General features: G+C 54.4%; 1 protein-coding gene across 1 annotated transcript; it reads left to right on the top strand.

Annotated features, from left to right (window-relative positions):
• Positions 1-474: 474 nt before the first annotated feature.
• Positions 475-25,591, top strand: LOC149427517 (uncharacterized). The gene is given in 7 exon segments (XM_089667946.1): positions 475-492; positions 7,968-8,094; positions 18,855-18,959; positions 18,962-19,065; positions 19,067-19,099; positions 19,102-19,156; positions 19,159-25,591. Coding segments are annotated over 7 exon segments (6,630 nt in total). The 3' UTR covers positions 25,347-25,591.
• The last annotated feature ends 1,181 nt before the right edge of the window (positions 25,592-26,772 follow it).

Genomic DNA, 26,772 nt, shown 5'->3' with positions numbered 1-26,772 from the left:
TGTATAGAGGTGATGATGAGGATACAATGTATAGAGGTGATGATGGGGATACAATGTATAGAGATGATGATGGGGATACAATGTATAGAGGTGATGATGGGGATACAATGTATAGAGGTGATGGGGATACAATGTATAGAGATGATGATGGGGATACAATGTATAGAGATGATGGGGATACAATGTATAGAGGTGATGATGAGGATACAATGTATAGAGGTGATGAGGATATTATACAGAATAAATATGTGGAGATGATAATAGAATGTACAGAGAGGTGTGGCCCCAGAATTGTCCCTCTCAGGGGCCCCAGGCTCCCCCCTCCGCTCCCAGGGGTTGCACAGCTCTCAGTACCGGAAGTGCTCTGCCAAGACAGTGTCGGCCGGCAGTCACGTGACCCCGCCCCTTTTCCGGTCTCAGGCAGTCACGTGACCTGCGGCCTCCACCACCAGAGGATCCGGAGACAGCAGGAGGATGGAGGGGCCCTCCGGGGTGAGTGAGGGGGAGGGGTGTGTGTACAGGGGGCATGGCAACGCTGCAGACCATCACTCCCCCTGTATTCACAGCACCCTGCAGACCATCACTCCCCCTGTATACACAACACTCTGCAGACCATCACTCCCCCTGTATACACAGCACTCTGCAGACCATCACTCCCCCTGTATACACAACACTCTGCAGACCATCACTCCCCCTGTATACACAACACCCTGCAGACCATCACTCCCCCTGTATACACAACACTCTGCAGACCATCCACTCCCCCTGTATACACAGCACTCTGCAGACCATCACTCCCCCTGTATACACAACACCCTGCAGACCATCACTCCCCCTGTATACACAGCACTCTGCAGACCATCACTCCCCCTGTATACACAACACTCTGCAGACCATCACTCCCCCTGTATACACAGCACTCTGCAGACCATCACTCCCCCTGTATACACAACACTCTGCAGACCATCACTCCCCCTGTATACACAACACCCTGCAGACCATCACTCCCCCTGTATACACAACACTCTGCAGACCATCACTCCCCCTGTATACACAGCACTCTGCAGACCATCACTCCCCCTGTATACACAACACTCTGCAGACCATCACTCCCCCTGTATACACAACACCCTGCAGACCATCACTCCCCCTGTATACACAACACTCTGCAGACCATCACTCCCCCTGTATACACAGCACTCTGCAGACCATCACTCCCCCTGTATACACAACACTCTGCAGACCATCACTCCCCCTGTATACACAGCACTCTGCAGACCATCACTCCCCCTGTATACACAACACTCTGCAGACCATCACTTCCCCTGTATACACAGCACTCTGCAGACCATCACTCCCCCTGTATACACAGCACTCTGCAGACCATCGCTCCCCCTGTATACACAGCACTCTGCAGACCATCACTCCCCCTGTATACACAGCACTCTGCAGACCATCACTCCCCCTGTATACACAACACTCTGCAGACCATCACTCCCCCTGTATACACAGCACTCTGCAGACCATCACTCCTCCTGTATACACAGCACTCTGCAGACCATCACTCCCCTGTATACACAACACTCTGCAGACCATCACTCCCCCTGTATACACAACACTCTGCAGACCATCACTCCTCCTGTATACACAGCACTCTGCAGACCATCACTCCCCCTGTATACACAACACCCTGCAGACCATCACTCCCCCTGTATACACAACACTCTGCAGACCATCACTCCTCCTGTATACACAACACTCTGCAGACCATCACTCCTCCTGTATACACAGCACTCTGCAGACCATCACTCCTGTATACACAGCACTCTGCAGACCATCACTCCCCCTGTATAACACAACACTCTGCAGACCATCACTCCTCCTGTAAACACAGCACAACAGTCTGCAGACCATCACACCCCTTTATACACAGTGCAATGCTCTGCATAACATATTTCCTTTCTATATGCAATATGCAACAGTCTGCAGCATATCACACCTTTTGTATATCGGCAGTAAAGTACTCTGCAGAACAATATCCACAGTATAACACTGCAGAGCATTACACCCTCTATACACTCTGCAGAGCTTCACACCTATATCCACTGTACAACAGGGCAGGGTCCTCTCCCTGTATAGAGATGGTGTAATACTCTGCAGGGTCCTCTCCCTGTATACAGGCGGTGTAATACTCTGCAGGGTCCTCTCCCTGTATACAGGCGGTGTAATGCTCTGCAGGGTCCTCTCCCTGTATACAGGCGGTGTAATGCTCTGCAGGGTCCTCTCCCTGTATACAGGCGGTGTAATGCTCTGCAGGGTCCTCTCCCTGTATACAGGCGGTGTAATACTCTGCAGGGTCCTCTCCCTGTGTACAGACGGTGTAATACTCTGCAGGGTCCTCTCCCTGTGTACAGACGGTGTAATGCTCTGCAGGGTCCTCTCCCTGTGTACAGACGGTGTAATGCTCTGCAGGGTCCTCTCCCTGTGTACAGGTGGTGTAATACTCTGCAGGGTCCTCTCCCTGTATACAGGCGGTGTAATGCTCTGCAGGGTCCTCTCCCTGTATACAGGCGGTGTAATGCTCTGCAGGGTCCTCTCCCTGTATACAGGCGGTGTAATGCTCTGCAGGGTCCTCTCCCTGTATACAGGCGGTGTAATACTCTGCAGGGTCCTCTCCCTGTATACAGGCGGTGTAATACTCTGCAGGGTCCTCTCCTGTATACAGGCGGTGTGATACTCTGCAGGGTCCTCTCCCTGTATACAGGCGGTGTGATACTCTGCAGGGTCCTCTCCCTGTATACAGGCGGTGTGATACTCTGCAGGGTCCTCTCCCTGTATACAGGCGGTGTGATACTCTGCAGGGTCCTCTCCCTGTATACAGGCGGTGTGATACTCTGCAGGGTCCTCTCCCTGTATACAGGCGGTGTGATACTCTGCAGGGTCCCCTCCCTGTATACAGGCGGTGTGATACTCTGCAGGGTCCTCTCCCTGTATACAGGCGGTGTGATACTCTGCAGGGTCCTCTCCCTGTATACAGGCGGTGTGATACTCTGCAGGGTCCTCTCCCTGTATACAGGCGGTGTGATACTCTGCAGGGTCCTCTCCCTGTATACAGGCGGTGTGATACTCTGCAGGGTCCCCTCCCTGTATACAGGCGGTGTGATACTCTGCAGGGTCCTCTCCCTGTATACAGGCGGTGTGATACTCTGCAGGGTCCTCTCCCTGTATACAGGCGGTGTGATACTCTGCAGGGTCCCCTCCCTGTATACAGGCGGTGTGATACTCTGCAGGGTCCCCTCCCTGTATACAGGCGGTGTGATACTCTGCAGGGTCCCCTCCCTGTATACAGGCGGTGTGATACTCTGCAGGGTCCTCTCCCTGTATACAGGCGGTGTGATACTCTGCAGGGTCCTCTCCCTGTATACAGGCGGTGTGATACTCTGCAGGGTCCTCTCCCTGTATACAGGCGGTGTGATACTCTGCAGGGTCCTCTCCCTGTATACAGGCGGTGTGATACTCTGCAGGGTCCCCTCCCTGTATACAGGCGGTGTGATACTCTGCAGGGTCCCCTCCCTGTATACAGGCGGTGTGATACTCTGCAGGGTCCCCTCCCTGTATACAGGCGGTGTGATACTCTGCAGGGTCCCCTCCCTGTATACAGGCGGTGTGATACTCTGCAGGGTCCCCTCCCTGTATACAGGCGGTGTGATACTCTGCAGGGTCCCCTCCCTGTATACAGGCGGTGTGATACTCTGCAGGGTCCCCTCCCTGTATACAGGCGGTGTGATACTCTGCAGGGTCCCCTCCCTGTATACAGGCGGTGTGATACTCTGCAGGGTCCCCTCCCTGTATACAGGCGGTGTGATACTCTGCAGGGTCCCCTCCCTGTATACAGGCGGTGTGATACTCTGCAGGGTCCCCTCCCTGTATACAGGCGGTGTGATACTCTGCAGGGTCCCCTCCCTGTATACAGGCGGTGTGATACTCTGCAGGGTCCCCTCCCTGTATACAGGCGGTGTGATACTCTGCAGGGTCCTCTCCCTGTATACAGGCGGTGTGATACTCTGCAGGGTCCTCTCCCTGTATACAGGCGGTGTGATACTCTGCAGGTCCTCTCCCTTTATACAGGCGGTGTGATACTCTGCAGGGTCCTCTCCCTGTATACAGGCGGTGTGATACTCTGCAGGGTCCTCTCCCTGTATACAGGCGGTGTGATACTCTGCAGGGTCCTCTCCCTGTATACAGGCGGTGTGATACTCTGCAGGGTCCTCTCCCTGTATACAGGCGGTGTGATACTCTGCAGGGTCCTCTCCCTGTATACAGGCGGTGTGATACTCTGCAGGGTCCTCTCCCTGTATACAGGCGGTGTGATACTCTGCAGGGTCCTCTCCCTGTATACAGGCGGTGTGATACTCTGCAGGGTCCCCTCCCTGTATACAGGCGGTGTGATACTCTGCAGGGTCCCCTCCCTGTATACAGGCGGTGTGATACTCTGCAGGGTCCCCTCCCTGTATACAGGCGGTGTGATACTCTGCAGGGTCCCCTCCCTGTATACAGGCGGTGTGATACTCTGCAGGGTCCCCTCCCTGTATACAGGCGGTGTGATACTCTGCAGGGTCCCCTCCCTGTATACAGGCGGTGTGATACTCTGCAGGGTCCCCTCCCTGTATACAGGCGGTGTGATACTCTGCAGGGTCTCTCCCTGTATACAGGCGGTGTGATACTCTGCAGGGTCCCCTCCCTGTATACAGGCGGTGTGATACTCTGCAGGGTCCCCTCCCTGTATACAGGCGGTGTGATACTCTGCAGGGTCCCCTCCCTGTATACAGGCGGTGTGATACTCTGCAGGGTCCCCTCCCTGTATACAGGCGGTGTGATACTCTGCAGGGTCCCCTCCCTGTATACAGGCGGTGTGATACTCTGCAGGGTCCCCTCCCTGTATACAGGCGGTGTGATACTCTGCAGGGTCCTCTCCCTGTATACAGGCGGTGTGATACTCTGCAGGGTCCTCTCCCTGTATACAGGCGGTGTGATACTCTGCAGGGTCCTCTCCCTGTATACAGGCGGTGTGATACTCTGCAGGGTCCCCTCCCTGTATACAGGCGGTGTGATACTCTGCAGGGTCCCCTCCCTGTATACAGGCGGTGTGATACTCTGCAGGGTCCCCTCCCTGTATACAGGCGGTGTGATACTCTGCAGGGTCCCCTCCCTGTATACAGGCGGTGTGATACTCTGCAGGGTCCCCTCCCTGTATACAGGCGGTGTGATACTCTGCAGGGTCCCCTCCCTGTATACAGGCGGTGTGATACTCTGCAGGGTCCCCTCCCTGTATACAGGCGGTGTGATACTCTGCAGGGTCCCCTCCCTGTATACAGGCGGTGTGATACTCTGCAGGGTCCCCTCCCTGTATACAGGCGGTGTGATACTCTGCAGGGTCCCCTCCCTGTATACAGGCGGTGTGATACTCTGCAGGGTCCCCTCCCTGTATACAGGCGGTGTGATACTCTGCAGGGTCCCCTCCCTGTATACAGGCGGTGTGATACTCTGCAGGGTCCCCTCCCTGTATACAGGCGGTGTGATACTCTGCAGGGTCCCCTCCCTGTATACAGGCGGTGTGATACTCTGCAGGGTCCCCTCCCTGTATACAGGCGGTGTGATACTCTGCAGGGTCCCCTCCCTGTATACAGGCGGTGTGATACTCTGCAGGGTCCCCTCCCTGTATACAGGCGGTGTGATACTCTGCAGGGTCCCCTCCCTGTATACAGGCGGTGTGATACTCTGCAGGGTCCCCTCCTGTATACAGACGGTGTGATACTCTGCAGGGTCCCCTCCCTGTATACAGACGGTGTAATACTCTGCAGGGTCCTCTCCCTGTATACAGGCGGTGTGATACTCTGCAGGGTCCCCTCCCTGTATACAGGCGGTGTGATACTCTGCAGGGTCCCCTCCCTGTATACAGACGGTGTAATACTCGGTACACAACTGTCAGGTATGGTCCAGGTCACTCTGTACTGTTGCAGTGGTTGCCCTGTGGTGGAATGCTCTGCGGGCATTTCTGAAGCGGCATCACAAGGGGTCTCAGAAGTCAGCCCCTCCCTCTGCAGCTTCAAGCAGTCCTGCTGCCAGAGGGGTGTGTGTGTGTGGGGGGGTGTCAGTCTCAGCCCCACCCGCAGCCCCCTGTAGTGCTCCTAGCCCCACCCGCAGCCCCCTGTAGTGCTCTCAGCCCCACCCGCAGCCCCCTGTAGTGCTCCTAGCCCCACCCACAACCCCCTGTAGTGCTCTTAGCCCCACCCACAGCCCCCTGTAGTGCTCCCAGCCCCACCCGTAGCCCCGTGTAGTGCACCTAGCCCCACCCGCAGCCCCCTGTAGTGCTCTCAGCCCACCCGCAGCCCCCTGTAGTGCTCCCAGCCCCACCCGCAGCCCCCTGTAGTGCTCCCAGCCCCACCCGCAGCCCCCTGTAGTACTCTCAGCCCCACCCGCAGCCCCCTGTAGTGCTCCCAGCCCCACCTACAGCCCCCTGTAGTGCTCCCAGCCCCACCCACAGCCCCCTGTAGTGCTCCTAGCCCCACCCACAGCCCCCTGTAGTGCTCCCAGCCCCACCCGCAGCCCCCTGTAGTGCTCCCAGCCCCACCCGCAGCCCCCTGTAGTGTTCTCAGCCCCACCCACAACCCCCTGTAGTGCTCTCAGCCCCCTGTAGTGCTCCCAGCCCCACCCACAGCCCCCTGTAGTGCTCCCAGCCCCACCCACAGCCCCCTGTAGTGCTCCCAGCCCCACCCACAGCCCCCTGTAGTGCTCCCAGCCCCACCCGCAGCCCCTGTAGTGCTCCCAGCCCCACCCGCAGCCCCCTGTAGTGCTCCCAGCCCCACCCGCAGCCCCCTGTAGTGCTCCCAGCCCCACCCACAGCCCCCTGTAGTGCTCTTAGCCCCACCCGCGGCCCCCTGTAGTGCTCCCAGCCCCGCCCACGGCCCCCTGTAGTGCTCCCAGCCCCGCCCGCGGCCCCCTGTAGTGCTCCCAGCCCCGCCCGCGGCCCCCTGTAGTGCTCCCAGCCCCGCCCACGGCCCCCTGTAGTGCTCCTAGCCCCGCCCGCAGCCCCCTGTAGTGCTCCCAGCCCCGCCCGCAGCCCCCTGTAGTGCTCCCAGCCCCGCCCGCAGCCCCCTGTAGTGCTCCCAGCCCCGCCCGGAGCCCCCTGTAGTGCTCTCAGCCCCGCCCGCAACCCCCTGTAGTGCTCTCAGCCCCGCCCGCAACCCCCTGTAGTGCTCTCAGCCCCGCCCGCAACCCCCTGTAGTGCTCTCAGCCCCGCCCGCAACCCCCTGTAGTGCTCTCAGCCCCCTGTAGTGCTCCCTGCCGCACCCGCAGCCCCCTGTAGTGCTCTCAGCCCCACCCGCAGCCCCCTGTAGTGCTCCTAGCCCACCCGGAGCCCCCTGTAGTGCTCCCAGCCCCACCCACAACCCCCTGTTGTGCTCCCAGCCCCACCCACAACCCCTGTAGTGCTCTCAGTTCCACCCACAGCCCCCTGTAGTGCTCCCAGCCCCACCCGCAGCCCCCTGTAGTGCTCCCAGCCCCACCCGCAGCCCCCTGTAGTGCTCCCAGCCCCACCCGCAGCCCCCTGTAGTGCTCCCAGCCCCACCCACAGCCCCCTGTAGTGCTCTCATCCCCACCCGCAGCCCCTGTAGTGCTCCTAGCCCCACCGGAGCCCCCTGTAGTGCTCCCAGCCCCACCCACAACCCCCTGTAGTGCTCTCAGTTCCCCTGTAGTGCTCCCAGCCCCACCCACAGCCCCCTGTAGTGCTCTCAGCCCCACCCACCAGCCCCCTGTAGTGCTCCTAGCCCCCACCCGCAGCCCCCTGTAGTGCTCCTAGCCCCACCCGCAGCCCCCTGTAGTGCTCCCAGCCCCACCCGCAGCCCCTGTAGTTCTCGCCCCCTGCAGGTGACCTTTGATGATGATGCATTTGGGGTCCTCTATTGCAGGGTCAGGTGACCTTCGATGACGTGGCGGTGTATTTCACGGAGGAGGAATGGTGGAGTCTGGAGACGTGGCAGAAGGAGCTCTACAAGGAGGTCATGATGGACAATATTCGCAACCTGAGTTCTATCGGTGAGACCCCTCCCCCCCCGACCCCGGCCTCGAGATTTATATTTTCTTCCCATGATCCTTTGCACAGCAAAGAGTGGGAATGATCCTCCAGCATCCCCGCTTGTCACATTGTGTTACCCTCTGAAGGATGATCTGTGCTGGATTGCTCTTCAGAAGGTGTGTAAGGCGATTATGTTGCCTCCTCCCTGTCCCTTCTAACCCCTTAAAACCAGCCCCACCATGCCACTACCCCCTGTACCGCATGCAGTTGCAGCGTGGGCTCATTCAGGTGAATGTAAACACACAATAAGTATGGTGAACCCACAGCTAACCAATGGGAACAAACATTGAGGAGGATGTAGTCACAGCTGACCAATGGGAACACACATTGAGGAGGATGTAGTCACAGCTGACCAATAGGAACACACATTGAGGAGGATGTAGTCACAGCTGACCAATAGGAAACACACATTGAGGAGGATGTAGTCACAGCTGACCAATGGGAACACACATTGAGGAGGATGTAGTCACAGCTGACCAATGGGAACACACATTGAGGAGGACTCACAGCTGGCCAATGGGAACACACATTGAGGAGGACTCACAGCTGGCCAATGGGAACACATTGAGGAGGACTCACAGCTGGCCAATTGAACACATTGAGGAGGACTCACAGCTGGCCAATGGGAACACATTGAGGAGGACATACAGTTGGCCAATGGGAACACATATAGAGGAGGACTCACATCTGGCTAATGGGAACACATATAGAGGAGGGCCGACTCACAGCTGACCAATGGGAACACATTGAGGGGGCGAGACTCACAGCTAACCAATGGGAACACATATAGAGGAGGGCCAACTCGCAGCTGACCAATGGGAGCACACATAGAGGACAGACTCACAGCTGGCCAATGGGAACGCACATTGAGGACAGAGACACTCACACCTGACCAATGGGAACACACATTGAGGAGGATGTAGTCACAGCTGACCAATGGGAACACACATTGAGGAGGATGTAGTCACAGCTGACCAATGGGAACACACATTGAGGAGGATGTAGTCACAGCTGGCCAATGGGAACACATTGAGGAAGACTCACAGCTGGCCAATGGGAACACACATTGAGAACAGAGGGACTCACAGCTGACCAATGGGAACACACATAGAGGAGGGCCAACTTGCAGCTGACCAATGGGAACAAACATAAAGGAGGATAGACTCACAGCTGACCAATGGGAACACACATAGAGGAATACGGACTCACAGCTGACCAGTGGGAACACATTGGGAGGATGTAGTCACAGCTGACCAATGGGAACACACATTGGGAGGATGTAGTCACAGCTGACCAATGGGAACACACATTGAGGAGGATATAGTCACAGCTGACCAATGGGACTCACAGCTGACCAATAAAAACACGAGGAGGACATACTCACAGCAAACCAAATGGAGCACAGATTGAGCCGAACCTACTCACAGCTGGCCAATGGGAACACACATTGAGGAGGACTCACAGCTGGCCAATGGGAACGCACATTGAGGACTCACATCTGGCCAATGGGAACACATTGAGGAGGACATACAGTTGGCCAATGGGAACACACATTGAGGACAGAGGGACTCACAGCTGACCAATGAGAACACATATAGAGGAGGGCCGACTCACAGCTGACCAATAGGAACACATTGAGGGGGCGAGACTCACAGCTAACCAATGGGAACACATATAGAGGAGGGCCAACTCGCAGCTGACCAATGGGAGCACACATAGAGGAGGACAGACTCACAGCTGGCCAATGGGAACGCACATTGAGGACAGAGACACTCACACCTGACCAATGGGAACACACATTGAGGAGGACAGACTCGCAACTGACCAATGGGATCTTATATTGAGGACAGAGACACTCACAACTGACCAATGGGAACACACATTGAGGAGGATGTAGTCACAGCTGACCAATGGGAACACACATTGAGGAGGATGTAGTCACAGCTGACCAATGGGAACACACATTGAGGAGGATGTAGTCACAGCTCATTTCTCCGCCATCCCATTAGACTCGCATGCTCCTCCCTGCTGGCCACTGCTTTAGTTGTGAAATCTGATAATCAGTTGCTTGATTACACACTAATAAAGTGGTCAGCAGATTGCACAGTTACATTCTGCAGCACCCAATGGCCAGCAGGGAGGGACATGCATGTTTAAATGGATGCCAGGGATGTGTTTTTTATTCTACTGCTCAGGGCAGGGTGCTGGGTGTTTATAGGAGCCTACTGGCCCCTCCCACCCAGTTGTGGTGTCACTGAGTCTCAAAAGAGCTGTTTCTTAAAATGAGTTCCTATAATATAAAACGCCTGGCTTGTGTAAATAATCGTGTGTAGAGATTGGCTGGTGTGGGGGGGGGGGGGGTTGCTGCAGATTCTCATTGGTGGAGGGGTGCACACCGACATCCTTGTACAGCTCAGCTGTTCTCATTCTCCGGTAGATCCGTACTGCGGTGAGACCAGAAGTCATCCTGAATTCCTGATGGGGAGCGTCCTGTATGGGGAGTACGTGCCCAACGTGGGGTCCAGGAAGGAGAGCAGACGATCCACCGCCGGTAAGAAGACACATAAATACTTCTCATCGTCTTCCATCACGCTGGGGATCCCCCACCAGGGACTGGGGAACCTTCCTCCTCATCATGGTCAGTACTGGTCAGTCAGCTTGTCCTACCCAGGCCATAGACAGGCAGATCTGGTGTGAGGGGAGATCTAGGAGAGAATTGTGTGTGAAAACAATCCCACCTCGCCCAACTGTGCGGCTTCTCTCCTCCCCCGCTTTCCTGGTCTCCTCCCCCACCTTCCTTCTCTCCTCCCCTGCCTTCCTTCTCTCCTCCCCTGCCTTCTCTCCTCCCCCGCTTTCCTTCTCTCCTTCCCCGCCTTCCTTCTCTCCTCCTCCCCGCCTTCCTTCTCTCCTCCCCCCCGCCTTCCTTCTCTCCTCCCCCGCCTTCCTTCTCTCCTCCCCCGCCTTCCTTCTCTCTTCCTCCCGCCTTCCTTCTCTCCTCCTCCCGCCTTCCTTCTCTCCTCCTCCCGCCTTCCTTCTCTCCTCCCCTGCCTTCCTTCTCTCCTCCTCCCGCCTTCCTTCTCTCCTCCCCTGCCTTCCTTCTCTCCTCCTCCCGCCTTCCTTCTCTCCTCCTCCCGCCTTCCTTCTCTCCTCCCCCGCCTTCCTTCTCTCCTCCCCCGCCTTCCTTCTCCCCTCCCCCGCCTTCTCCCCTCCCCCGCTTTCCTTCTCTCCTTCCCCGCCTTCCTTCTCTTCCTCCCCCACCTTCCTTCCCTCCTACCCCGCCTTCCTTCTCCCCTCCCCCGCCTTCCTTCTCCCCTCCCCGCCTTCCTTCTCCCCTCCCTCCCGCCTTCCTTCTCCCTCCCTCCCGCCTTCCTTCTCCCCTCCCTCCCGCCTTCCTTCTCTCCTCCCTCCCGCCTTCCTTCTCTCCTCCCTCCCGCCTTCCTTCTCTCCTCCCTTCCGCCTTCCTTCTCTCCTCCCCCCGCCTTCCTTCTCTCCTCCCCCGCCTTCCTTCTCTCCTCCCCCGCCTTCCTTCTCTCCTCCTCCCGCCTTCCTTCTCTCCTCCTCCCGCCTTCCTTCTCTCTTCCTCCTGCCTTCCTTCTCTCCTCCTCCCGCCTTCCTTCTCTCCTTCTCCTCCTCCCGCCTTCCTTCTCCTCCTGTCTTCCTTCTCTCCTCCCCCGCCTTCCTTCTCTCCTCCCCCGCCTTCCTTCTCTCCTCCTCCCGCCTTCCTTCTCTCCTCCTCCCGCCTTCCTTCTCTCCTCCCCCGCCTTCCTTCTCTCCTCCTCCCGCCTTCCTTCTCTCTTCCTCCCGCCTTCCTTCTCTCTTTCTCCCGCCTTCCTTCTTTCCTCCTCCCCGCCTTCCTTCTCTCCTCCTCCCGCCTTCCTTCTCTCCTCCTCCCGCCTTCCTTCTCTCCTCCCCGCCTTCCTTCTCTCCTCCTCCCGCTTCCGCCTTCCTTTCCTCCTGTCTTCCTTCTCTCCTCCCCGCCTTCCTTCCCTCCCCCGCCTTCCTTCTCTCCTCCTCCCGCCTTCCTTCTCTCCTCCTCCCGCCTTCCTTCTCTCCTCCTCCCCGCCTTCCTTCTCTCCTCCCCGCCTTCCTTCTCTCCTCCCCGCCTTCCTTCTCTCCTCCTCCCGTCTTCCTTCTCTCCTTCTCCCGCCTTCCTTCTCTCCTCCTCCCGTCTTCCTTCTCTCCTTCTCCTCCTCCCGCCTTCCTTCTCCTTCTGTCTTCCTTCTCTCCTCCCCCGCCTTCCTTCTCTCCTCCTCCCGCCTTCCTTCTCTCCTCCTCCCGCCTTCCTTCTCTCCTCCCCCGCCTTCCTTCTCTCCTCCCCCGCCTTCCTTCTCTCCTCCCCCGCCTTCCTTCTCTCTTCCCCCCCTCCTTCTCTCTCCTCTCTCCTCCTCCCGCCTTCCTCTCTCTTCCCTCCCCCTTCCTTCTCTCCTCCCCGCCTTCCTTCTCTCCTCCCCGCCTTCCTTCTCTCCTCCTCCCGTCTTCCTTCTCTCCTTCTCCCGCCTTCCTTCTCTCTCCTCCCGCCTTCCTTCTCTCCTCCTCCCGTCTTCTTCTCTCCTTCTCCTCCTCCCGCCTTCCTTCTCTTCTGTCTTCCCCCCTCCTCCTCCCCGCCTTCCTTCTCTCCTCCTCCCTGCCTTCCTTCTCTCCTCCCCCGCCTTCCTTCTCTCCTCCCTATCCCTCCCGCCTCCTTCTCTCCTCCCCCGCCTTCTTCTCTCTCCTCCCCCTTCCTTCTCTCCTCCTCCCGCCTTCCTTCTCTCCTCCTCCCCGCCTTCCTTCTCTCTTCCTCCCGCCTTCCTTCTCTCCTCCCCGCCTTCCTTCTCTCCTCCTCCTGCCTTCCTTCTTCTCCCGTCGTCCTTCTCTCCTCCCACCTTCCTTTCTTCTTCCTACTGCCTTCCCCTCCCTCCCCCATCATCCTTCCCTCCCTCCCCCCATCATCCTTCCCTTCTCTCCCTCCCATCATCCTTCCCCTCCTCCCCCCCCCATCTTCCTTCCCTCTTCCTCCCCCCCCCATCATCCTTCCCTCTCCTCCCCCCCCCATCATCCTTCCCTCTCCTCCCCCCCCCATCATCCTTCCCTCTCCTCCCCCCCCCCCATCATCCTTCCCTCTCCTCCCCCCCCCCATCATCCTTCCCTCTCCTCCCCCCCCCCCATCATCCTTCCCTCTCCTCCCCCCCATCATCCCCTTCCCCCCCCATCATCCTTCCCTCTCCTCCCCCCCCCCCATCATCCTTCCCTCTCCTCCCCCCCCATCATCCTTCCCTCTCCTCCCCCCCCATCATCCTTCCCTCTCCTTCCCTCTCCTCCCCCCTCCCCCCCATCATCCTTCCCTCTCTCCCCCCTACCCCCCCTTCCCCCCCCCATCGTCCTTCCCCCCCCCCCCCCCCCATCGTCCTTCCCTTCTCTCCCCCCATCGTCCTTCCCTCTCTCTCCCCCATCGTCTTCCCTTCTCTCCCCCCATCGTCCTTCCCTCTCTCTCCCCCCATCGTCCTTCCCTCTCTCTCCCCCCATCGTCCTTCCCTTCTCTCCCCCCATCGTCCTTCCCTCTCTCTCCCCCCATCGTCCTTCCCTCTCTCTCCCCCCATCGTCCTTCCCTTCTCTCCCCCCATCGTCCTTCCCTCTCTCTCCCCCCATCGTCCTTCCCTCTCTCTCCCCCCATCGTCCTTCCCTTCTCTCCCCCCATCGTCCTTCCCTTCTTCCCCCCCCCATCCTTCCCTTCTCCCCCCCATCACCCTTCCCTTCTCCCCCCCATCACCCTTCCCTTCTCCCCCCCCATCACCCTTCCCTTCTCCCCCCCATCACCCTTCCCTTCTCCCCCCCCATCATCCTTCCCTTCTCTCTCCCCCCATCATCCTTCCATTCTCTCCCCCCATCATCCTTCCCTTCTCCCCCCCCCCCATCCTTCCCTTCTCCCCCCCATCACCCTTCCCTTCTCCCCCCCATCACCCTTCCCTTCTCCCCCCCATCACCCTTCCCTTCTCCCCCCATCATCCTTCCCTTCTCTCCCCCCCGGGCTGTACGCCGTACACAGGACTCTGACCAGGACAGGAGCTCACGCTTCCATAGATGTGGTTTAAAGCTCCAACTTTCAAAGCCCAAAATCTGATATTTCTATAGAAAGCTCCTAGAGATTTGCGGTCTGTGGAGCCATCTGGGCGATAAAGAAAATCGTATGCAGAAAGGTGTAGGTGTCTACTGAGGATTTCTGGGGTTCAGGTTCTCCTGGGGAGAATGACATACCTGAGGAGTTGGTGTTCCTGCCTGTTCCACATATTCCTTGCATGCACTTTGTAAATTGTATTCTGGAGCTGCAGTCTGTATAGGCAGAGCATGGAGAGCCAACCGTCTATGTAACCCCTCGTGCTGGAATATGTTATTAAATGGCTCATCCTTCAACTCCATTGTTTGCTTCCAGGAAAGCAGTTTGTCATAATATTATAACATTTAACCCCAAAGACCTAAGTAAGGATGACAATGCTGCCTTTGTGCGCCCTATACACAGCGGCAATGTCATCACTCTGAATGCTCACTCTCACTGCAAACATGACAGCCTGCCATTACAAGCACAGAATCTCTCAGCACCTCCTCTTAACTGCTTTAAGTGTTATATATATTTAAAAAAACGCATCGCTGGCATCCCTTTAGACATGCATGCTCCTCCTTGCTGGCCACCAGGTGCTACAGACTTCAGCTGTGCAATCTGCTGATCCTTTTATTAGCGTGTAATCAAGCCACTAATTATCAAAATGCACAATTAACTTTCGCAGCGGCAGGTGGCCAGCAGGGAGCTGCATGCACATCTAAAGGGATGCCAGGGATGTGTTCTTTCATACACTGCTGAGGAACAGCAGTACAGCGGCTGACACAGCTCCAAAGGTCATGCTTACACGTGATGAAGCAAGAATGCTTAACTACCTGCCGACCGCAGATAGCCGAATGACGGCTGCACTGCGGCCGGCCAGTTCTGAGTGGACGTCATATACCGTCCTCCCAGAACGCGCTCTCCTGCGCGCCCCAGGGGGCGCGCACCCGGCGATCTCCGTGATCTGTGTCCTACGGACACAGCTGATCACGTGATGTGGTAAAAGGCCAATCACAGCGGCCTTTTACCACGTGATCAGCCACGTCCAATGACACGCTGATCAGAGGGAAATGCAAGTGCCGGTTCTCGGCTGCACTTTCCTCACGCTGTCAGATCGTGAGGAAAGTACTGCCGAGAACCGGCAGTTGTCAGAGCGGGGATCGGCACCGATCATCAGGGCACTGATGATCAGTGCCCTGATGATCGGTGCCCAGCAGTGCCACCCGCAAGTTCCGCCCACCTGTGCCCAGCAGTGCGCCCACTAGCTCCGCCCACCTGTGCCCAGCAGTGCACCCACCTGTGCCCACCCACCTGTGTCCACCTGTGCCGACCCACCTGTGTCCACCTGTGCCCACCCACCTGTGCCACTCTGCAGTGCCACCCACCTGTGCCCACCCACCTGTGCCCACCAGTGCCACCCACCTGTGCCCACCCGCAAGTGCTGCCCACCAGTGCAGCCCAGCAGTGCTTCCAGTCAGTGCCACCAGTCAGTGCCCAGCAGTGATGCCAGTCAGTGCCGTCTATCAGTACCCATCATCAGTGTCACCTATCAGTGCTGCATATTAGTGCCGCCTATCCGTGACACCTCATTAGTGCTGTCTATCAGTGCCCTTTAGTGCCGCCTATCAGTGGCCCTTTAGTGCCGCCTCATCAACGCACATCAGTGAAGGAGACAAAATACCTGTTTGAAAAATTTTATAATAGAAACAAAGAAACTTTTTTTTTTTTTTTTCAAATTTTTTGCACTTTTTTTATTTATAGCGCAAAAAGTAAAGCGCCCAGCGGCGATTAAATACCACCAAAAGAAAGCTCTATTTGTGAGAAAAAAATGATCAAAATTTCATATGGGTACAGTGTTGCATGACCGCGCAATTGTCAATCAAAGTGCGGCAGCGCTGAAAGCTGAAAAGTGGCCTGGTAAGGAAGGGGGTAGAAGTGTCCTGTAGGCAGGAAGGGGGTAGAAGTGTCCTGTAGGCAGGAAGGGGGTAGAAGTGCCTGGTAGGCAGGAAGGGGGTAGAAGTGCCCTGTAGGCAGGAAGGGGGTAGAAGTGCCCGGTAGGCAGGAAGGGGGTAGAAGTGCCCGGTAGGCAGGAAGGGGGTAGAAGTGCCCTGTAGGCAGGAAGGGGTAGAAGTGTCCTGTAGGCAGGAAGGGGGTAGAAGTGCCCTGTAGGCAGGAAGGGGGTAGAAGTGTCCGTAGGCAGGAAGGGGGTAGAAGTGCCCTGTAAGCAGGAAGGGGGTAGAAGTGTCCGGTAGGCAGGAAGGGGGTAGAAGTGTCCTGTAGGCAGGAAGGGGGTAGAAGTGTCCTGTAGGCAGGAAGGGGGTAGAAGTGCCCTGTAGGCAGGAAGGGGGTAGAAGTGTCCGGTAGGATAGAAGGGGGTAGAAGTGCCCTGTAAGCAGGAAGGGGGTAGAAGTGTCCGGTAGGATAGAAGGGGGTAGAAGTGCCCTGTAAGCAGGAAGGGGGTAGAAAGTGTCCGGTAGGCAGGAAGGGGGTAGAAGTGCCCTGTAGGCAGGGAGGGGGTAGAAGTGTCCGGTAGGATAGAAGGGGGTATAAAGTGCCCGGTAGGCAGGAAGGGGGTAGAAGTGTCCTGTAGGCAGGAAGGGGGTAGAAGTGTCTGTAGGCAGGAAGGGGGTAGAAGTGTCCTGTAGGCAGGAAGGGGGTAGAAGTGTCCTGTAGGCAGGAAGGGGGTAGAAGTGTCCTGTAGGCAGGAAGGGGGTAGAAGTGTCCGGTAGGCAGGAAGGGGGTAGAAGTGTCCGGTAGGCAGGAAGGGGGTAGAAGTGTCCGGTAGGCAGGAAGGGGGTAGAAGTGTCCTGTAGGCAGGAAGGGGGTAGAAGTGCCAGGTAGGCAGGAAGGGGGTAGAAGTGTCCGGTAGGCAGGAAGGAGGTAGAAGTGCCAGGTAGGCAGGAAGGGGGTAGAAGTGTCCGGTAGGCAGGAAGGGGGTAGAAGTGCCCTGTAGGCAGGAAGGGGGTAGAAGTGCCAGGTAGGCAGGAAGGGGGTAGAAGTGTCCGGTAGGCAGGAAGGAGGTAGAAGTGCCAGGTAGGCAGGAAGGGGGTAGAAGTGTCCGGTAGGCAGGAAGGGGGTAGAAGTGCCCGGTAGGCAGGAAGGGGGTAGAAGTGTCCGGTAGGCAGGAAGGGGGTAGAAGTGCCAGGTAGGCAGGAAGGGGGTAGAAGTGTCCGGTAGGCAGGAAGGGGGTAGAAGTGCCCGGTAGGCAGGAAGGGGGTAGAAGTGTCCGGTAGGCAGGAAGGGGGTAGAGTGCCAGGTAGGCAGGAAGGGGGTAGAAGTGTCCGGTAGGCAGGAAGGGGGTAGAAGTGTCCGGTAGGCAGGAAGGGGGTAGAAGTGCCCGGTAGGCAGGAAGGGAGTAGAAGTGTCCGGTAGGCAGGAAGGGGGTAGAAGTGTCCTGTAGGCAGGAAGGGGGGTAGAAGTGTCCTGTAGGCAGGAAGGGGGTAGAAGTGTCCGGTAGGCAGGAAGGGGGTAGAAGTGCCCGGTAGGCAGGAAGGGGGTAGAAGTGCCCGGTAGGCAGGAAGGGGGTAGAAGTGTCCTGTAGGCAGGAAGGGGGTAGAAGTGTCCGGTAGGCAGGAAGGGGGTAGAAGTGCCCGGTAGGCAGGAAGGGGGTAGAAGTGTCCTGTAGGCAGGAAGGGGGTAGAAGTTGCCCTGTAGGCAGGAAGGGGGTAGAAGTGTCCTGTAGGCAGGAAGGGGTAGAAGTGTCCTGTAGGCAGGAAGGGGGTAGAAGTGTCCGGTAGGCAAGGGGTTAAAGTGATGCTAAAGGCTTAAATAAAATAAATAAAACATGGTATACTTTCCTGTTCCTTGCAATGGTTTTGCACAGAGCAGCCGGATCCTCCGCTTCTTCAGTCCCCCCGCCGGTGCTCCTGGCCCTCCTGTCGGGTGCTACCACAGCAAGCTGCTTGCTATGAGGGCACCCATGCAGGCACGTTCCCAAGCGGCTGCTCCGCGTGTCCATTCACACACAGAGAGGAAGGAAACATATCACCAGCCCACCGAGGATCACCAATACGGGTCCAAATGTTTTAATGAACAATCACATAGTTGCAGCAAGGCAACGTTTCGGAGTCTCGCAGGACCCCTTCATCAGGCATGTGACAATTGTGATAGAAACTGGAGAACATTCACACGCAGCCGCAGCTCAGCCCCGCCCACTCTCCTCATTGGCTCACTGGCTGTGATTGACAGCTGCGGGAACCATTGCCTCAGCCAATGAGGAGAGGGAGTCCCGGGATTGCTGAGACTCCAGTGCACATCGCTGGATGGAGAGGGGGCTGAGGTGAGTATTGGGGGGGGGGGGCTGCACAGAGCGGGTTTTTTATCTTCATGCATAGAATACATGACGGTAAGAGGCCTTGAACCTTTACAACCGCTTTGATGGCAGAGAAGCTCTGCACTCCTCCCAAGTGCCCTCAACCCTGATGTAAGCTGTGGGCTGGCTCTTGGGAGGAGCTATGCCACTATCAAAATGCCTTGATAGGCGGGTGTCAGTGGGTGTTCCTAGGCGGACGGAGTAAACCATTTCAGTCCATGGGGGGGGGGGGAGCCGGTACACCAAGAATGAAGGGAAGGTCAGATTTAATATTCCTCACTTCCTGTACTATTAATCTGTAACTATATATTTTTTTTTTTGTCTGGTTTCCGCAGAAAAAACTTTGTTTCAGTCTCTGGTCGGCATGGGGACTCGCGCAGCACAAAGCGCAACCGAGAAACCCAAAGAAGTTAGGATTCAAAATATGCAGATCAAGTCCAAGTCACCCTGGAAATCCTCACCGATTTCACCTTACAGCTTCACGGCCTAAAAATGGAAGAGCCTTGTAACCAGAACATTACCGCGGACGATGTCTCGGGGCCGTGCCCGTGAGCCGGTTAGGTCTTGTAAGACCGTGAAAGCGCGGGTGGACCAGCTGTGAAGCGTAAGCCAGTGGTGTGCAGTGAACCAACTGTCAACCTCAACCAGTGGTGTGCCCTCAGCCAAGGGAGCGCAGTGAGCCACCTGTAAGTCTCTGCCGTCAGCCAAGAAAGTGCAGTGAGCCACCTGTAAGTCCCTGCCCGCAGCCAGTGGTGTCCAATGGCCCAGCTGATTGCCTTCAGCCAGTGGAGTGCAGTGAGTCGCCTATAATTCCCTGCCCTCAGCCAGTGTTGCTAGCGAAGCCAATTGAAGGAATAAGTCCCCGACCTCGGCCAGTGGCGTTAATTAAGTCAACTGTGTGCCCCCAACCAGGGGTGTGCAGTGACCCAGCTGATTGCCTTCAGCCAATGGAGTGCAGTGAGCCACCTGTAAGCCCCTGCCCTCAGCCAGTGGCATTAATTAGGTTGACTGTATTCCCTCAGCCAGTGGAGTGCAGTGAGCCAGATACATGCCATGAACCAGTGACGTGCCTTGAAGTAGCTGTATGCCCCTCGCAGACTGAGAACACTGAAGGGGGGGAGCTCCACAAGCCCATGGAAAACGGTGAGCCAGTCGAGTGCAGCAATCAAGCTGAATGCCCACCACCAGATCATCCTGAGTTGGAAGGGCACCATGAGCCAGAGAAGAGCCCAGAGCCAAACGACTCCCCCAAAACTATAGAGGCCAATAAACCCATCACAGATGAGCCAGACTCTGGAGAAAAGCTTTACATCTGCGCCAGTTGTGGCGAAACCTTCGACGTGTGGAAATTTCTGGTTCGACATTTCATCATTCATGGTGGGATGAGACCTTACAAGTGCCCCGACTGTGACAAATCCTTCACATACCCGTCCAAGCTGGTCACTCACCGGAAAACCCACACCAAGCCAAAGTCTTACTCGTGTGCCGAGTGCGACAAGCGTTTCACTCACCAATCCAACCTTCTCATCCACCAGAAGACTCACTGTGGACAGAAGCCACACGTTTGCCAAGACTGTGGAAAGTCCTTCATGTACCCCTCTAAGCTGCTCACCCACCAGAAAACCCATTCTGGAAATAAGCCTCACCATTGCCCCGACTGCGGTAAAAGCTTTATCTACCGGTGTATGCTCCTCGCGCACCAGGAAACTCACAATGGTCAGAAACCGTTCCAGTGCTCGGTGTGCGAAAAAGGCTTCCCTCGGAAATCCTCCCTGATAATTCACATGCGGAGGCACACTGGAGAACGTCCCTACCAATGCCACATTTGCAGTAGGGGCTTTGTAGAACACGCCAAGCTGCGGAGGCACATCAGAGTTCACACGGGAGAAAAACCCTTCCATTGCCCTGTCTGCGGCAAGAGCTTCAATGACTCTTCGACTCTGAATCGTCACAAGCGCGTGCACTTTCCATCGGTCGATGGCAAACAGGACATTATAGATCCGGCTAGTCAAAACACTGACACCCAGAATTATGAGCTCAGTTCTTTGGACACCACTCAACACAGGGAACTTCATGGAGAACCAGAGCTGACATATTCTCATATTGCTCAACATATTAAATCTGAGCAAGAGGAGATGATGGACCTTAATCTATGGCAGGAACCTCACATTGGGCACCAACCTAAAAATTTAGAACTGCGCCAGCATCCAGAGCCCCTGAATGATCACCGCCTGAAACCCTGGCAACATCCAGAACCCCAATATGAACAAGTGGAACATTCAGACTTCCTTCAACATCTGGAGCCCCAAAATGAACAGCCGTTACAATTTTCTACCTTTCGTCCACATATAAAAACTAAAAACAAAGGGGTATTGGTCTATGACAACCACATGAACTCCATGCAACATCCAGAACCCCGGATAGACCAACAGGTGCAACCTTCAGCCCTCCATCAACATCCAGAACCCAGAATAGGCCAACAGGTGAAACCTTCAGCCCTCCATCGCCATCCAGAACCCCGAATAGGCCAACAGGTGAAACCTTCAGCCCTCCATCAACATCCAGAACCCCGAATAGGCCAACAGGTGAAACCTTCAGCCCTCCATCAACATCCAGAACCCCGAATAGGCCAACAGGTGAAACCTTCAGCCCTCCATCAACATCCAGAACCCCGAATAGGCCAACAGGTGAAACCTTCAGCCCTCCATCAACATCCAGAACCCCGAATAGGCCAACAGGTGAAACCTTCAGCCCTCCATCAACATCCACAACCCCGAAAAGAGCAACAGGTCAAAAAGTCAAACTTTTGTCAACATCTGGAGCCCCAGAATAAATACCAGCTAACGTTTTCAGACCTTGGTACTCACAGAAAAACAGAAAACGAAGAGGTGTTCGTGTACCAGAAACACATGAAATCAGTGCAACATCCAGAACCCATAAATGAACGACAGGCGAAACATTCAGACCTCAATCAACATCCAGAACCGATAAATGAACGACAGTTGAAACATTCAGTCCTCTGCCAATATCCAGAACCCCATAACAAACACCATCTAAAATTTTTAGACCTTGGTCCACATATAAAAAAAGAGAATGAAGAGGTAATAATCTATGACATACACATGAAATCACAGCAACATCTTGAACCCCGACATGAACAACAAGTGGAACATTCAGACGTCCTTCGACATCTGCAACCCCAAAAAGAACACCAGCTGAAATTTTCAGGCCTTGGTCCACACGTAAGAACTGAGAATGAAGAGGTTTTAGCCTACAACAAACACATGAAATCAACGCAACATCCGGAACCCAGAAATGAACGACAGGTTAAACATTCAGAACCCTGTCAACATCTGGAACCCCAAAATAAACACCATCTAACATTTTCAGACCTTGGTCCAATCATTAAAAAAGGGAATGAAGAGGTATTAATTTATGACAAACACATGAAATCACAGCAACATCTGAAACAACAGGTGAAACATTCAGACCTCCGTCAACATCTGGCACCCCAACATGAACAACAGGTGAAACATTCAAACCTCTGTCAACATGTGGAACCTCAAAATGAACACAAGGTGCAACATTCAGACCTTCGTAAACACCCAGAACCCCAGAATGAACAACAGGTGAAGCATCCAGACCTTCGTCAACATCTGGAACCCCAGAATGAACAATGGCTGACAATTTCAGACTTTGGTCTAGGCATAAAAACTGAAAATGAAGAGGTATTAGTCTGCGACAAACACATGAAGTCAATTCAACATCTGGAACCCAGAAATGAAAGACAGGTAAAAAATGCAGATCCCAGTCAACATCTGGAACCCCAAAATGTGCAGCATTCTGTCTTCCGTCAACATCCAGAACCCCAGAATAAACACCATCTGAAATTTTCAGACCTCAGTCCACACATAAAAACTGAGAATGAAGAGATATTAGTCTACGACAAACATGTAAAATCACCAGAACCCAGAATTGAACGACAGGTGAAACATTCAGATCTTCATCATCCAAAACCTCAAAATGAACATGAGGTGAAACACTCAGTCTTTTGTCAACACCCAGAACCCCAGAAAGAACACCAACTGAAATTTTCAGACCTTGGTCCACACATAAAAACTGGAAATGATAAGGTATTGGTCTACGATAAGCACATGAACTCACAACATTGCTCAGAACCCCGTAATGAACGACAGGGGAAACATTCAGACCTCTGTCAACCTATGAAACACCAGAATGAACACCAGCTGAAATTTCCAGTTCTACACGTAAAATGTGAGAATGAAGCGGTATTAGTATATGACAAACATCTGCAATCACAGCAACGTGTGGAACCCCGTAAGGAACAGCATGTAAAACTTTTGGACCTCCTTCAACATCAAGAACCCCAGAATGAACATCAAGCGAAATTTTCAGACCTTGGTCCACATATAAAAACTGAGAATGAAGAGGTGTTCCTCTATGCTCAACACCTGAAATCACAGCAAAGTCTGGAACCCCGTAAGGAACAGCAAGTGAAACATTTAGACCTCCTTCAACACCGAGAACCCCAACATGAACCACAGGTGAAATGTTCAGACCTCCTTCAACATCTGGAACCCCAGAGTGAACACCAACTGAAATTTCCAGACCTTGTTCCACATATAAAAACTGAAAATGATAAGGCATTCATCTATGGTAAACACATGAATTCACAGCAACGTCCAGAACCCCGAAATGAACAGGTGAAACATTTAGACCTCCGTCAACGTCTGGAACCCCAACATGAACGAAAGGTGAAACATTCAGACCTCGGTCAACGTCTGGAACCCCAACATGAACGAAAGGTGAAACATTCAGACAACCTTCAACATCAGGAACCCCAACATGAACGAAAGGTGAAACATTCAGATGACCTTCAACATCAGGAACCCCAACATGAACAACAAGTGAAACATTCAGACCTCCATCAACATCTGAAATCCCAACATGAACGACCGGTGAAAAATTCAAACCTACGTCAACATCTGGAATCCCAACATGAACATGAACGACCGGTGAAACATTCAGATCTCCTTCAACATCTAGAACCCCAACATGAACAACAAGTGAAACATTCAGACCTCCGTCAACATCTGGAACCCCAACATGAACAACAAGTGAAACATTCAGACCTCCGTCAACATCTGGAATCCCAACATGAACGACAAGTGAAACATTCAGATCTCCTTCAACATCTGGTACCCCAACATGAACAGCAAGTGAAACATTCAGACCTCCGTCAACATCTGGAATCCCAACATGAACGACCGGTGAAAAATTCAGACCTCCTTCAACATCTGGAACTCCAGAATGAACATCAACTGAAATTTTCAGACCGTGGTCCACGCGTAAAAGCCGAAAATGAAGAGGTTTTAGTCCACAACAAACACATGAAATCACTGCAACATCCGGAACCCAGCAATGAACGGCAGGTGAAATCTCCAGAACTACGTCAACCTCTGAAACACCAGAATGAACACCATCTAAACTTTCCAGACCTCAGTCCACACATTAAAACTGAGAATGAAGAGGTATTGGTCTATGACAAACACCTGAAATCACAGCAACGTCTGGAACCCCGTAAAAAACAGCAAGCGAGACATTCGGACCTCCTCCAACATCGAGAACTCCAGAATGAACGCCAACTGAAATTTTCAGACCTCGCTCCACATATAAAAACTGGAAATGATAAGATGTTTCTCTATGACAAACCTATGGATTCACAGCAACGTCCAGAACCCCGTAATCAACAACACGTGAAACATTCATCCCTCCGTCAACCTCTTAAACACCAGAATGAACTGCAGCTGAAAATTCCAGACCTTGCTCCACAGATAAAAACTGAGAACGAAGAGTTATTAGCCTGTGACAAACACCTGAAATCACAGCAACGTCCGGAACACCGTAAGGAACAGCCAGTGAAACATTCCGACTTCCTTCAGCATCGAGAACCCCAGAAAAAACACCAGCTGAACTTTTCAGACCTCGCTCCACAGATAAAAACTGAGAATGAAGAGGTATTGGTCTACGACAAACACGTGACATCGCGGCAGGAACACACAATGAAGTCTCCAGGTGGTTTCCAATGCGTTGAGACCGAGGATGAAATTGTGATTAAATACCCGGGAAGAAGCCTGCGCATGAACGCACAGCCAAAGGAGGAAGTGTTGAAGTGGTCGGTCAATAGCCAAAAAGTGGACAACGAGAATGAACTTGTGTTGGAATGTCCAGTCCCCGTGCAAGAGGTAGAACCACAGAGCAAACAAGTGTTAAAGTGGACAGTCAACAACCAACAAGTGGGAGTTCAGGGGGAACCTGCGTTGAAATGTTCGGATAAACCTTCAGAACCATGTAATGATCAGGTGCTGAAGTGGACCGTCGACAACCAACGAGTGGAAACCTTGAGCGAACACATGTTGAAACGATCGCAGATGGAAACTGAGAACGAATACAAGTTGAAGTGCTTGGACTGTGGCCTGGTCTGTCAGTCCCTGTCACAGTTCATCAAACACAGAAGCGTCCATAGGATTAAAAAGACAAGACTGTCCAACTTTGACGTCCACTCACCGTTGCTGGTCCCTATATCCGAGAAATCGAGTGAGCCCAGCAGCATGTGCCGGGACATTGTACTGAAAAACTTGGCCCTCATCACTGCTAAAAACACGACTAGTGTCCATGATTTCAACATGACCGAGAATGGAGGCAAGGTGGTGGTTAGTCTCCAGGCCTTTCCACACGTTACCCCCGTAGCAGATACAAATAATATACAAGTTGGAAGTGAAATTCAAGTAATACAGCTGGAATAAGTCTATATATTGTGTAAATAGAACAGTTTTTGTAGCAAACAGGGTGACTGTATGGAGAACCTCAAGACGTTTAGGGCCCTGGTCTCCTTACCATGGTCATGAACGTTGCCTTTGACACTGGGATTTATATGAAGACCCCTAAAGTCCAGCGTGATATCTCTGGAGAGTGACACTTCTTCCACTATAAGTAAACCTGATGTACATTCTGTGTATATGAATATCCTATTATAGGGTGGTGGAACATCGATGTCTTGCTGTTTGCTGTTCTCTATCCGCAACTAGTTTTGGTATTGCTAAGCAACATGCTGGTTGGGGCAAGTGGTCTGCACTACAGTCAGCGTGTATAAAGTAGAGGAAATTGCCATCCTGATCTAATATAGTTGTATGACCTTATAATATCTGCGTCTCACTTCTAAGTGTGGATTGTAAACCCAGCAATACTTAAGAAAACAAAATGGCAGTTGACTAGTGCAAACCGGTCTAAAGATGGTTTGTAATTAATCACTACATCGGTGAATGCAATATTATATTTATTTGATCTCGTCCAACAACGCCACCATCAGGCCCGCCCCGCAGGCCAGAGTACTTGGTGTCATTCTGGACTCCAACCTATCCTTCCAGCCCCAAGTCCAATCTTTAACAAACTCATGCAGATTCCGCCTCCACAACAAGCAGACTCCACCTCCGCAACATCGCCAAAATCCGCACGTTCCTAACCCCAGAAACCACTAAACAGCTCATCCACTCCCTCATCATATCACGACTCAACTACTGCAACTCCCTCCTCACTGGCCTGCCTCGCCACAGGCTATCCCCGCTTCAGTCCATCCTGAATACGGCAGCCAGACTCATCCACCTTACTAACCGCTCCGTTTCTGCCAATCCCTCCACTGGCCTCCACTCAATGTCCTCCACCCCCCCCCCCTCTGCCAATCCCTCCACTGGCCTCCACTCAGTTTCCTCCACCCCTCTCTGCCAATCTCTCCACTGGCCTCCACCCCCCTCTGCCAATCCCTCCACTGGCCTCCACTCAGTGTCCTCCACCCCTCTCTGCCAATCCCTCCACTGGCCTCCACTCAGTGTCCTCCACCCCCCTCTGCCAATCCCTTCACTGGCCTCCATTCAGTGTCCTCCACCCCCCTCTGCCAATCCCTCCACTGGCCTCCACTCAGTGTCCTCCACCCCTCTCTGCCAATCCCTCCACTCAGTGTCCTCCACCCCCCTCTGCCAATCCCTCCACTGGCCTCCACCCCCCTCTGCCAATCCCTCCACTGGCCTCCACTCAGTGTCCTCCACCCCCCTCTGCCAATCCCTCCACTGGCTTCCGATTGCCCAACGGATCAAATTCAAAATCCTAACACTGACGTACAAAGCCGCCCACCATACTGCCCCGAACTACATCACTGACCTAATATCCAAGTACCGC

The sequence above is a fragment of the Staurois parvus genome, unplaced genomic scaffold, assembly GCF_062004578.1.
Source record: "Staurois parvus isolate SC_StPar_1 unplaced genomic scaffold, SC_StPar_1.0 ptg003691l, whole genome shotgun sequence".
NCBI classification, from domain to species: Eukaryota; Metazoa; Chordata; class Amphibia; order Anura; family Ranidae; genus Staurois; species Staurois parvus.
Note: the sequence above shows the minus strand (reverse complement) of the source record. Positions and strands in the feature narration are given on the sequence as shown.